Raw genomic sequence first — 12,491 nt, 5'->3', positions numbered from 1 at the left:
GACATCTGTAAATTAAGAGTGGCTTTGCGTATATAGTTTTTAGGAATTCAGTAACGGTCTGCTTACACAGGATTGACACACAACCAACACAAGTGAGGTTTGTCTAAACGCGTGTCGTGCGTTGTGTTATAGTGTAACCTGCAAACCTATATTTATTATTGTCTATTGCGCCAATGCGCGAATGCCTCGGAGAGCCAACTTCAGCCATTTGTTGGTTGAATTTCGAATTACACGATGAAGGACTAAAACTAGAATGACGGAAAAGGGGCACCCTCATAGTGGCGTCTACGAGTGCATGAGGCAATGACGGAGAGGCGTAGGTCATCGACCGCTGCAGAGAGAGCTGCACGCGCGCCCTGCCGTCGAAATCGGCAGAAAACCTCACGAAGGGCGGCAGCACACGGCATCCGCATTTAGCTCGGGCTGACGTCGCTGAGTCACCGCACCGCGAATAGCGGCGATTTGTTTGTTGCACCGCCCGCTCCCGGCTCTCCCGCCGATTATTTCGAGCGCGCGGCGTGCGCGGACAGTGCTGGCCGCGCGCTCCAGGCGAGAGGACGCGCCATGCCCCCCCTGCCCGCGCCCCCCGCGCGCCTGCGCCGCCTCGACATGTGCGACGCCTCCGCTGGCATCGTCACGACCATCAGGGACACAGTCAGCTGTAGTTGGATATTTTACAGTGAGTGTCGCCCGCCGTCCCGCTACTGTCGTCTCTCTCGCGTCTACTTCCTACGCGGAAGTGTCGCCGCCCTACGTCGTAGGCTTCACGCGTCAACTCGCCCTGACCCTTGCCACTCGTAGCCGCGCGGTTACTACGAGCTTTCGTAATCCAGTGTAACCGAACGTCGTGTAGTTCCCGATCAGAAAAATAATTTTAACATTACATAAACAGTAATTTATTCTGCCTGCTCTATTTAAGTGATAGCTGTTCAATAGAGATAAATATCCTAATACATAAACAATAGGTGTCGTTGATAGCCCATTGTGCCGCAAGTGTTAACAGATGAATCGCTCATAGTAATTTACTTATTTGTTTAGTTCGCCGCCGCCATCTATTTGCGGGAAAAGGAGTTATACGCTGAAAGCTGAAATCTAGGTGAAACTTCTGACATCAGCAATTCGAAGTAAATTTAACTCCTGACGTACTCAACCCTAACGTAGTATTGCGACTGATTCTTTTAGAAAATTATTACACTTAGACTATTACCACATTTCAATTTCGTTTTTGATAAACGTGGGCAATAAATTTTAGTTCAATAATAGATATCAGTGATAGGCTCGGGGTCAAGCGCAGCATTATTGCATATTAACGTTATACCATAAACCTCAAAATAAGCTCAAGGTAAAGTATCATAATATCAAAACATAAGTGAAAGTGCTTATAGTATTTTGTGGTGTTAATATATTATGTAAGGTTGTTTTAAGGAGTTAGTTTTACTTGAAACTTTAAATGTTCAGAGCAATAACACAATGTTGACTTTATTATACTGGTACTAAAAATCTTGTCAACCTTAAATAGGTGATAGAGGTATTTAAAATTAGCTCTTAGCAATGTGTCATAAAATAAAGCAACTTCATTTAAGTTGTGCAGCACCCGTTTACTTTAACGAAATGTTATGTTACTAATTTTAAAATCTATAACATAATTGTTTAGAATTATAGTATTTTTTGGTTCCCTTCAGGACCCAAAATACCTACAAAGCCATTTAAATTTCACAAAACGTTAATTCACAATTCTTCTAGGCAAGCCTGCTAAATTTTCTGGTAACGTACAAGAATTGGCCCACAATCGCCCAGCCATCATTAAACATCGTAGAGACTATATAAGTACTAACAGGTTAAAAGAAAAATAAACCTCAAAATTATCTGTCTTCAGTAGATTCGTAAGCGCAGATTCGCTAGCCTAAATTGGGTTGTATATGAATGTTTTAAAATCGGATCTCAACTTGATAAGCAATAGAATTCGGATTCTAAGAGTTAGTGAGGCAGCGGTAGAAAGTATAAGGAGGCAAGGTTATCACCAACTATCCAGAAATGTGTGGTACTGCATCTGTGTTTGCGTTTTCAAGAATGCACATTAAACTATCCCTTGAAACTGACTGACTTTTTCTTCCTTCAGGTAACAGTAGCGGGTCGACACCCGCGGAAGGCGCCGCGCCGCCGCCGGCCGAGCCTGACCCGGACTTGGATTCAATGCACATGATGTTGGACCCACACCTTCGGCCCATATCGCCGGACCTCAACAACGAGGAGTCAAAGCGCATCTTTGATGAGCACAAACAGTTGGCGCAGGAATACCTTAAAGTGAGTTAATAATTGCAACTTAATCTTTAGCCTATAACTAATTTCTCACTCATGGGCTCCTCTTCAACCAAAGACTATAATTAAGTAAGCGAACTTTGACAATAATTAACATTTAGGTATCGGTTTGTTTTTCTTTGTGATCAACACCCAGATGGCTCCAGGTGTGACACTTTGACTTAGCCATTCTTAATTGAAGTTGGATTAGGGATGCGAGTTTTGTGCTTTTCCGGAACAAGTATCTCAGTCGAAATACAAGAATCTTAGGCATTTTAAGTGCCTGATGCCTTCTTATAGTATTTTTACTATAGAGGAAATATAAAGATTAAGGACGGTTTTCTTTAAATTGTGGATTAAGGAGGATTGTGGTAAAATCGGTTGTGTTTTAAAAAGACTGATGTATTAACCAGAAATTCCTACTTTAAAATCAAGAGTGTTTATGTGCCTTCTAGACAAGTGCACTCCACCTTAGGCTTCTTCAAGTGTGATTCATGCTACTCTTTCAGCGCTACTCTTCACATTTAAAACTAAACATCATTGTCGTTTCCATCTACTATTATTGCTACTTGTAATATATCTCGTTATTGGTTTATGACACATGCATTCTAAATTCTAGCACGCTACTTTGTACTCACATTCTATACAACTGACATAAGCAATGTGCGAAAGCTACTTTTGCTTCCAAACGTTGCGTTGCTATGGAACATTCTAAAGAACGTTGGGCACGTATTTAAAGATCTGAATGTTCGTGCTCGTAAACTCAAAACTGTATGTCTTTCAAACAGATTTTCACCAAACGGACGAAACAACATAAACTCATGTCTATCAACGGGCCACATGCAACCTCCCTATTTCTTCTAATCATATCATACAAACGTAAACTTTTATACTGAACTAAGGTTCGCGGAAAGTAGGCCTCTTTTTTTTTTGGCGTGGTGGAAAATCTTTATGGCTACCTCCGACCCTTGGGCAGGATGGAGATTATGTGGGACTCCCCCTCTAAAGGAGGTTATACCCAAACCAAATACCACCATAGCATGCCCCACTTGTTGGCTTTGTAAGACGCCCGGGGAGCAACGGAAAGTAAGCCTGCTTAGTTCGTCAGAATCTGGCAAAATATATCAGTATGTGCCTCATTGACGTGTCCGTCAACGGTATTCCAGACTATATAAGTGAACGAAAGTGACTGGCTAATCCAAACTTGTTTTTCGGCCCAACGTTATACTTTGTAGTGAGTTGAAAGAGTTAGCAAGTTTAAAAAAGTTACTGAATCGTGAATCTGGCTAGTGAGATTTTAGCCTTTTTCTTTCTGTTTTTCAATTTGATTATCTTTCATCATATCAACCAATTACCGGCCCACTGCAGGGCACGGATCAAATTCAAATTCAAATCTTTATTTGCGTGATTGCAGGTTAACCAATTTGATCTTATAATAACAAGTTCCGTGCTGTTACAATCTGCCATTCTATGGCATGCAAATTATAATAACACGATGTTTCCTTAACCGTTGAAGCATGTGATAATTTAATTTCTTGAACACCTGTGATAATGAGTTGTATTAACCACGCTTTCTTTTATATTGCAGATACAGACTGAACTAGCATACCTGAGCAAACACAAATCAGAGCTAGAGGCAGAAATGGATGACGAGGAGCTACGGCAAAAACGAGAGATAATACAATTAGAAAACGAGAAGGTAATTATTGAATAATAGCTCTAGCCTATTTATTATTTATTATGTATATAATAATATGCGTTAAATAATAAGAGTTAAATTCAGGCATGAGAATTGCGATTCAAGGTCATGCTCCGGTTTTTGGTTAAAAAGTCGCGCGTTCAATGAAAAAAACTAACTCAATATTGGTTTTCTTGGTACACATCCCAAACTGCGAACATGTGCAATTCACGTGCAGTTATTTGTGCAGTGTACACGTCCATTCTCAGAGAGATTTCCAAGTCATGGAAGGATTTTTTTTCATCACAATCAACTAATAAATCCTTTAGTAGATAACTATAGTCTGCACTATAGTAGAATAATTAATTCATTGCTATTATCGGAAATGCCAATGTTAAAATATTAAGGAAGGTTTCAATATTTGTCGTTCTTTTCAGGATTCGTTAATCAAACTATACTGCACACTAAAGAATCAGCTGTCGCGAACAGACAACGAAAGTTGGCTTCTACAAGAAGATCGGCCGCACGAGTGAAGAAGCCCTTCATAGCGTTTGGTCAGTGAACTACCGTCGATATATTGACAACTATGAACAATTAACTCCGGACAAATTCCTCCGCTTATGTGAAAGAACACATTTTATTTATGATTTCTTAGGGTGAAATCGCATACATTAGCAGCGTTTGGCAGTTTGCTGGCAACAAAAACCCAGCTAAGCACATGTAGTTTATTAGACATAGATTGTTCACAAACGTTAGTTCAACGCCCAAAACTCAATAGGGCTTAACTTTGCGCGACCGCAGTATGACGTTACGCGCACACATTCCGCACTCTGTGCCTATTATGTTTGTGCTGCCATTATTAAGGTTTTTCACTTCCTGTTGTATCTGTAGGAAACTACACGTAGTGTTTCTATTACAGTGGATTTTGACTTCTGTGTCCGTTCGGGAATGAACGGGATATAAAATGGGACCTGAACCCACCCATTAAGCGCCTATGTAACACTGATAAACGCGTTTATGTAGATCAAATGTAAAGTTAAACAAGGGTAGTTCAAAAAAGGGTTAATATGATATAACAGAATTCATAATAATGAAAAATAGCTTCCTTTTAACAAAAATACCTACGCGGTGACAACCATAAAACCATATTTCAATTCACACACTTCTATGTAATAAAATTGACAACCCTTAATAACTCTTAGGTCTTATTCAGTTTTCATTATAAAATAAAACCTTTCATAAAATTGACAACCCTAAATAATTATTATTTAGGGTTGTAATTAGGGTTTAATTTTATGAAAGGTTTTATTTTATAATGAAAACTTAATAAGTGAAATTATTTTAATAGAGGGTGTACTAGTAACCCAAGTGACCTTGGGTATGTACTAAAGCTTACGGACTAGTCATTTTTCGTTTAGTTTACATTTGTGCAATTACATCTTCATAAGTTAAAATAATAAGAACTACGTCAAGCCGCAGTGATTAGAAAGATTTCTGACTGAAATTATGATTGAGATTATTATCAAAGTCTGTCGATTTTAACAAATTGTGGATAAGGTTACGTCAATTAAAGTTATCCAAAATTTATTAAAATAGACAAACGAATAAAGACCCAGAAAAGTGGCAGATTTTTTCCGAATGACAAAATGAAAATGTTAGTGCACAAATGTGAAGATTTAAACAACAACTCATAAAAATATCACTTCACAAAAAGGTATAAAAATGTATGACAATTGTTTGACCAAAAATTTGGTAATATTCTATCATACGACCAACGAACTTTATGATTATTCATGTATAAATTCACGTGTACTAATTCATTTTATGCGTTACTTTATTATGAATTAACCAAAACCTTCTAGTCATAGTTAATGTCGCTTTAAATGCAAACTCAACACATCAACAAATCTTTCTATGTAATACATTTTAAAGAACTCTAGCTCCAAAATGCAGATTCCTAACATGTAACAACAACATTTTCTCTGTTATATATATTTTAGACCTAGTTCTATATAAGATATTCTAAAAGCCTATGTACACTTACATTGTTTGCATTAAAAGTGATAATGCGATGAATTTAAGCAATATTGTTTATTGGATAGAAGCAGGCGTTACTTTGCGGAATTCCATGATATATTATGAAACAGAGGGTACATTGCTGAAGATCTCTTTGGTGTGGAGTATAAAGATTTAAGAAATTATAAATCACACCATACAGATTCTCCTGCTTTTCGCGGATTATAGTATATTAAGTTTAATTTTTAAAATATTGTTTGTTTTTTCTTTTGGAAAAGCTCTGTACTTATTTTTAGTTTGATGCGAGGCTCATACTTAACAAGACATTTTTATTGGTCGTTTGAAAACACATGCGAGTCGCGGACGATTTCTAAATAGCATGCCAATTTGCGATATTATATATTGACTGCTGAATTTATTCACACGGACAGATCTCTTTAATGGCTCACTGTTAAACACTGAACTTCACCATTAGAAAAGGCTATCCAGCTTAGCCCCACTAGGCTGCCCGAAAGCGGGTTTGCGAGTTGGGTTACGATTGTATTCGAATGCTATATGCTGGTATATACATCGAGTTAGTGACGAATGAAAATGTTAAATATTGATCTCATGTCTAACCACCCGCTTCGATAGGCTATTGCAAACCTTTTGTATCTTTACCTTCAATACAATCCAAAATTTTTGATGTATTGAACAAATAAGTTTTTCTTACCTCCCTGAAATGAAGCTTTTAAGAGATCGAAAAGTCACGCAAATGCGTTCATAATGTTTAGGCAGATACTACAAAATTTCAAACCTTCCAACAGGTTATGTAAGTATATTCATTAGATCTTCGAAGTGCAAGCCACCACAAGTTCCATACTTTACGACGTCATAAACAACTAAAATCCAAAGATAATTTAAATCTATCTATGAAATACCAACTCGCGGTGTCATTTTTGTTTTGCTAAGAAAGAATACGTTCTTGGAGATAAAAAAACATATTATTATATTATATTTTGAAATAAATAAAGTGTTTTAAGATAATGATTATTTCTGTAAATAAAATATTTTCATCGTAAATTTAACGGCACTTCAAAGTTATAACATCCGATCGATCAACATGCCAGGATTTGCATTCTTTCAACGACAAACTTAAAAAATTCATTAGCTGATCTTAATAAATTCTATTCTTTTCCACAAAGAACATATTGAAAAGGATGGCAAGATCAGTCAGTTAGACATTGGAATCAAAGACAATATTGGCACTAGTGATATTCTCCTTATATATTAATATTATTCCTTTGCCTTTTGACTCTGCAAATGTGTATGTATTTATAATTAAGGATACAAGTGCAGGAAATATGTTATATGTAATTAGGGGAATTGTGTCCGAATTTTATTGGGAAACGCTTTGATGAACAAGTCGCTGCCTGTGTATAGATACGAATTAAATTTTCATGTACTCTTTTTTTGTTACTAATCAAAAAAATAAATCATTGTAGAAAGTCTTAACATATATAACAAGTTTCATTAATAGCACGTTTTAGTGCTGTGATTGAACACGAATTTAAAGGATTTTTCATATAATGCAGGTATTTGTATAAATAATTTGGTAATATTAGTAATTAGTAAAAAAAAAAAACTATCTGAATAAAAAGAAATGTGAGTATGTATGCATATTTGATTTTATGTAAGATAGTATTAGTAGTATTAAGTATTGTTAAGTTTAATAAATGATTATACTATATTTTAATTTCTTATTTCATTAACATTTCGCCCAAATTAATGCAAAGTATCGAAGTCATAAACTGGAAATTATAGCATTGTAATATAAGCTTTCTGATATGGTATAAAAGCTTTGTAATATGTTGTTATAACGCCAAACTACATTGCCCACGAGGTACCCAATTAAAACAACAATTATATTACATGACCAAACTTATCCGCCGACTTATCTGTGTCCCAGTGGCGTGCATAGAGGGTAAGCACAGGGTGTGAAGATGATATAAAATGAAGAAAATCTCCAGTATAACCTATAAAAAACTTTAGGATTGGCATCATAAGAGTTGTTAAATTCCTACCCTCAAGTATTTATAACTCATACTGGAGATTTTATTTAATTTTATATGATCTGTATACCCTGAGCATACTTTGCGCGCCATTGCTGTGTCCTGCACAGAAAAAATGATTTTAGAAATGAGATTAAAAAAAAAAATCGAGAAACTAAGTGAATAAACATGGCGTTCATCATCATCGACATTATCAACCCACCGGCGGGCTCGATGCCGGATATTTTTCACCACAAGCTCATTTCTGCCACGTGCTTGTAAATTGTGCCACTACCGGCTGTGTTCGTAACTACGATGTTCCCTCAAAACTAAGATTTTTGGGTGCTCCAGGACGAACTATAAAAGAACCATCGGTGAGGCCATACGGGAAAGACATTTTTCTTTTATTAAAGTATCGAATATATGTGAAAAAATGCAGACTACAGAAACATAAAATAAAACAAACTCAATCAGTTGTAATACAATTTATTTTCAGCTTTATTTTGTCATCGTACCTGCCTATGGAATGGTGAACGAGTCATAATACAAAATTAAGATCCCAGAATTTGGCACTTACAAACTTCGATCAAATAATGCATTAGAGATTCTGTTCTTAAAAATAAATGCTTTTTCGATACAAGACATCGATTGGACGAATATTTAAACAAGTATTTACATTCAAACCTTTCTGCAAATTACCTAACATAATATGTAATGTGTATTTGATGAGCTGGTTTGTCGTTCAACATTATACTATATTTATACATAAAATCGTTTGTGATAAAATAAACATGCCAATTCTCCTAACCTACAAATTATATTATTAATAATCTCCTATTTATTTATTTATTGATATGATAGTAAAATGTTAATAATAAATAAAATTCAGCCAAATTCGAAATTTAATATAAATCTTCAACATAAAGAACGTGTCCAAGACACCACAAAAATTAAAAATATAATTTTATTCAAAATATTAAAAAGCGTCCCTGTATTACTGAGGTTACGAAAATGCAATAAATATCTTAAGATCCATTCCCCTACGTCTTCTTAATAATATCTTTAAATATGTAAATAATTTTAAAATTAAATTCAAGTGTGTACAATTAAGTTATATTAGAAGACTTCATGAATAAAATACATATAAACTGACAGTGACAGCTCTGAAAATATTGACATTGAGTTGTCAATTTAAGATACATGGACAAACAAAATAGAACCAGTTAATGGTTGTACATCGTTTGTCTATGTACAGATAAACACATAACAAGTATTAGAAAGTACAATAAAAGACTTCAAGGATAGAATAAAAACAACATAGTAAAGGGAAGACACTCTGGACAAACACTATTCTATGTACAACTATATAAAAGATTATTGAATTACCTCAGCGCTACATTCATACTTAAATATACATAAATTTAGAATAATATTATTCTATTTAATAAAAACATGTTTTATTATTATTCGTTGTGAAGGGCTTAAAATATATCTTGTGAATGGAATTGTAGGATGTAAAAATAATACCTATTCAAGCCCTACAATACTAAACGATAAGCACTAAAATATCATTAAAAATATTTTCCTACACTCAATAACATTAAAAATGACGCAAGTTTCCTATATTGAGACTTCACCAATATTTAAGGCAATATACAATGTACTTATTGTCAAAACTGCAATAAAAATCCACACATTACCCAATAATCGGAACAGCAACAGTTAAATGAATGTGAATACCACATTTCGTATTCGACGATCTATAGGATATAAATGGGTCTTATTTCCCTAAAAGAATTCATATGACTGGCGAAAACCACAATTATCACATTTCAAAATGGCGCCATCCAGCTACGATATTGATTTTCTGTTTAAACCCTTTACAGCCAGTGTCACTCGGGATAATGTAATTATTCTAACAATACATCATACATGAAACTTTGTTCCGGCATTTAGAACTTATGTAGAATAAAGAACCTCACATACATGAACCATGAAACTATTACACTTCGTTTTTGGGCAGTCATCCAGTACAAAGTTCTCAAAACAAAACGAGGATTGGAATGTTTATGTATACAAGTGATGTGTGCAGTTGCTGCAGTTTAAACAATAAGTTTCACTTTGTGGTTCTCTAAATTCAACCTGACATTTTAAGCTAGGGACAATTATTATTGTTATTTCGCCACCATATTAATTTATCATCTATCCCGCGATAATTATATTCCATAAACTTTAGTTTTTCTTTTCCAACATATTTGTATGAAAGCAACACTTAACACTGGAATACACGGCAAGTTCACCCAAGAAAAAGTAACCCGCAATTCGCAAGAAACTGTACACTGACCAAAGTTTTTGTTAACCAAGTTATCAAGCAATCCCCTAGACTTAAAATTACTTTGTCAGTTACCAGTTATGGTTAAAGTGACAAGCATAGAGAATTTTCTGCATGTGTGGAACTGAATTCCAAAGGGATTCTTCAGCGACTGTCTATGAAAGACAAGTTAAGGTTTTGCTCAACATTCTACCCATACATAAATGTTGGATGTTAGATTTGGGGTACTGTTCACCTCTCGCTCTGAACTCCAATGTAAGGCCGAGATCTTTGGAGCTTACTTTGATTTTGCTTGGATTTAAAAAACAATGAACACGAGACAAAGTTATGTGTCTTGCATACATCCGCTCCGTTTTAACACAAAGTTTTCCCAATTCTGCTCAGATTCGTCCCTAGCCTAAATGTGCAAACTGAAAAATGGAAAACCTGCTTAGAATAGAAAAGCTACGTCCAGTTACCTAAGTTTACAAATTTACATACCTAACACCAGAGTAATTTATTGTAGAGTTGCCAAATTATATCATTTGGCCGTCCATCCATACATGATAAATTCACGATAACTCCAAACACACATTAGTTTACTTGAAACCTTATAAGTGAAAAGTTAAAGATTAACGTTGCTACTTGTGATCGCACAGTACAAACGCTGCTTTTTCAAACTGAATTCGGAAATTAAAAAGACTCGCAATTAAATCCGGCGTACCTTATTTATGAAATGTTATTGTACAAAATATGTTTCTAAACTTTTGATTGTTTTCCCTGATCAATGTCTTATGTGCCTTCTACATCTACAAGATATTGGCGAGGTACCTTCTGCCCAATTAGCACAATATATATATATATATTTTTTTGATTATTAATTTTGGACGTAAAAAACTTTCTATACAGTCGCTGCTACATCGTAGTCGGGGAAAATCGGGCTCCTTGGGCTTGTGTGGTACTGTGCGATCCAGCTTTAAGTGATTATGCACTACTGAAATATTCACTCGGGGTCTTTAAAAAAGTTCCTAATTTCGTCATAACAAATATTTTCTAACTTAGCGCGGAGAATAAATATGAGAAATTAAATAGGTGAGAGGAGGAGTGTGAGGAATAAAGGAGGCTTTATTAGCCAAAATCCTATAAACCAATAGTATAGATAAAATAAGCTCTGAAGAAATAAGTAATCTAAGTAGAAACTGGGTTAAAACTTCAGTTGCAAACACAAAATAAATATAAAATAAAACATTTTGATTGAATAAATTAGTGTTGCGTTACGCTAAGTAGAGGTTAAAAAAAAAGCTTTGCTAAGCAAAACACAATAAGTCTACCTTCTGCTTACCAATCTCAGTTTGCTTAAGATGCTTAAGATGTATTAAAGCAAATTTCTAACCATAAATACTCGATACTCTAACGATCGATTTCTGTGTAACCAAAACATAATAATAAATGAAATCTATGTAGCTGCTATAAAATATACAAGAATTTATAACTAAAAGAAGCACCGCCTAGCAACGAATTCGTATTACAAACCGAACTAAATTATCTATCGTAACAGATGATAAATAATAATTTCTTGATAGGTCTATTTTAGTATCTACAGGATGATAATAAGGTTCAACAGTAATAATATTATAGTAAAAAATGTATAACAGTAATTTACTGCAAAAGTTACGAACACCTCTTAGTATATATAATAATCTCAACGCACTAAAATCCAATCGTCATGGAGGGGGAGTATTGGTACATACAAAATACAGGGAACCATTTTTATTTACTGTTTTTTGTATGATGTTTTGTGAGTTTTAATAAAGTATTTTAAAATTCTGAGTATCTGAAAGAATCTCCAAATTATCTTATTAAAGTATTTGAAACGAATATTATAATAAAGGCAGACTGGTGTATTGTTACATATGAATTACAAATAATTTTTCTGAAGTTATACTTCTTTTGGCGCATTAGGGAAAAAATGATGAGAGTAAATTTTTACAATGCGCGCGCACACCGTCGGAAAAAACCGAAACCCTGAAGTTAGCTGTAATCAACAAAGTAAAAGTAAGAACATCTAAGTATGTTTGCATGAAAACTTATAACTGTATACGCGATATGTATTTATTTGTGATATTTAATTAAACTTTATTTAACTAGACAATGCGTT

At 34.8% G+C, this 12,491-nt stretch overlaps 1 protein-coding gene across 1 annotated transcript in view; it reads left to right on the top strand.

Annotated features, from left to right (window-relative positions):
- LOC120630848 (mitogen-activated protein kinase kinase kinase 7-like) overlaps positions 1-5,219 on the top strand; it is a 39,060-nt gene extending 33,841 nt beyond the window's left edge. Inside the window, exons 8-10 of the mRNA XM_039900147.1 lie at positions 2,120-2,304; positions 3,887-3,997; positions 4,414-5,219. Coding sequence (XP_039756081.1) covers positions 2,120-2,304; positions 3,887-3,997; positions 4,414-4,509 — 392 coding nt within the window. The 3' untranslated portion in view covers positions 4,510-5,219. The remainder of the gene's footprint in view (positions 1-2,119; positions 2,305-3,886; positions 3,998-4,413) is intronic.
- Positions 5,220-12,491: the final 7,272 nt, after the last annotated feature.

Source organism: Pararge aegeria, chromosome 17 (assembly GCF_905163445.1).
Source record: "Pararge aegeria chromosome 17, ilParAegt1.1, whole genome shotgun sequence".
Lineage (NCBI taxonomy): Eukaryota > Metazoa > Arthropoda > Insecta > Lepidoptera > Nymphalidae > Pararge > Pararge aegeria.
Note: the sequence above shows the minus strand (reverse complement) of the source record. Positions and strands in the feature narration are given on the sequence as shown.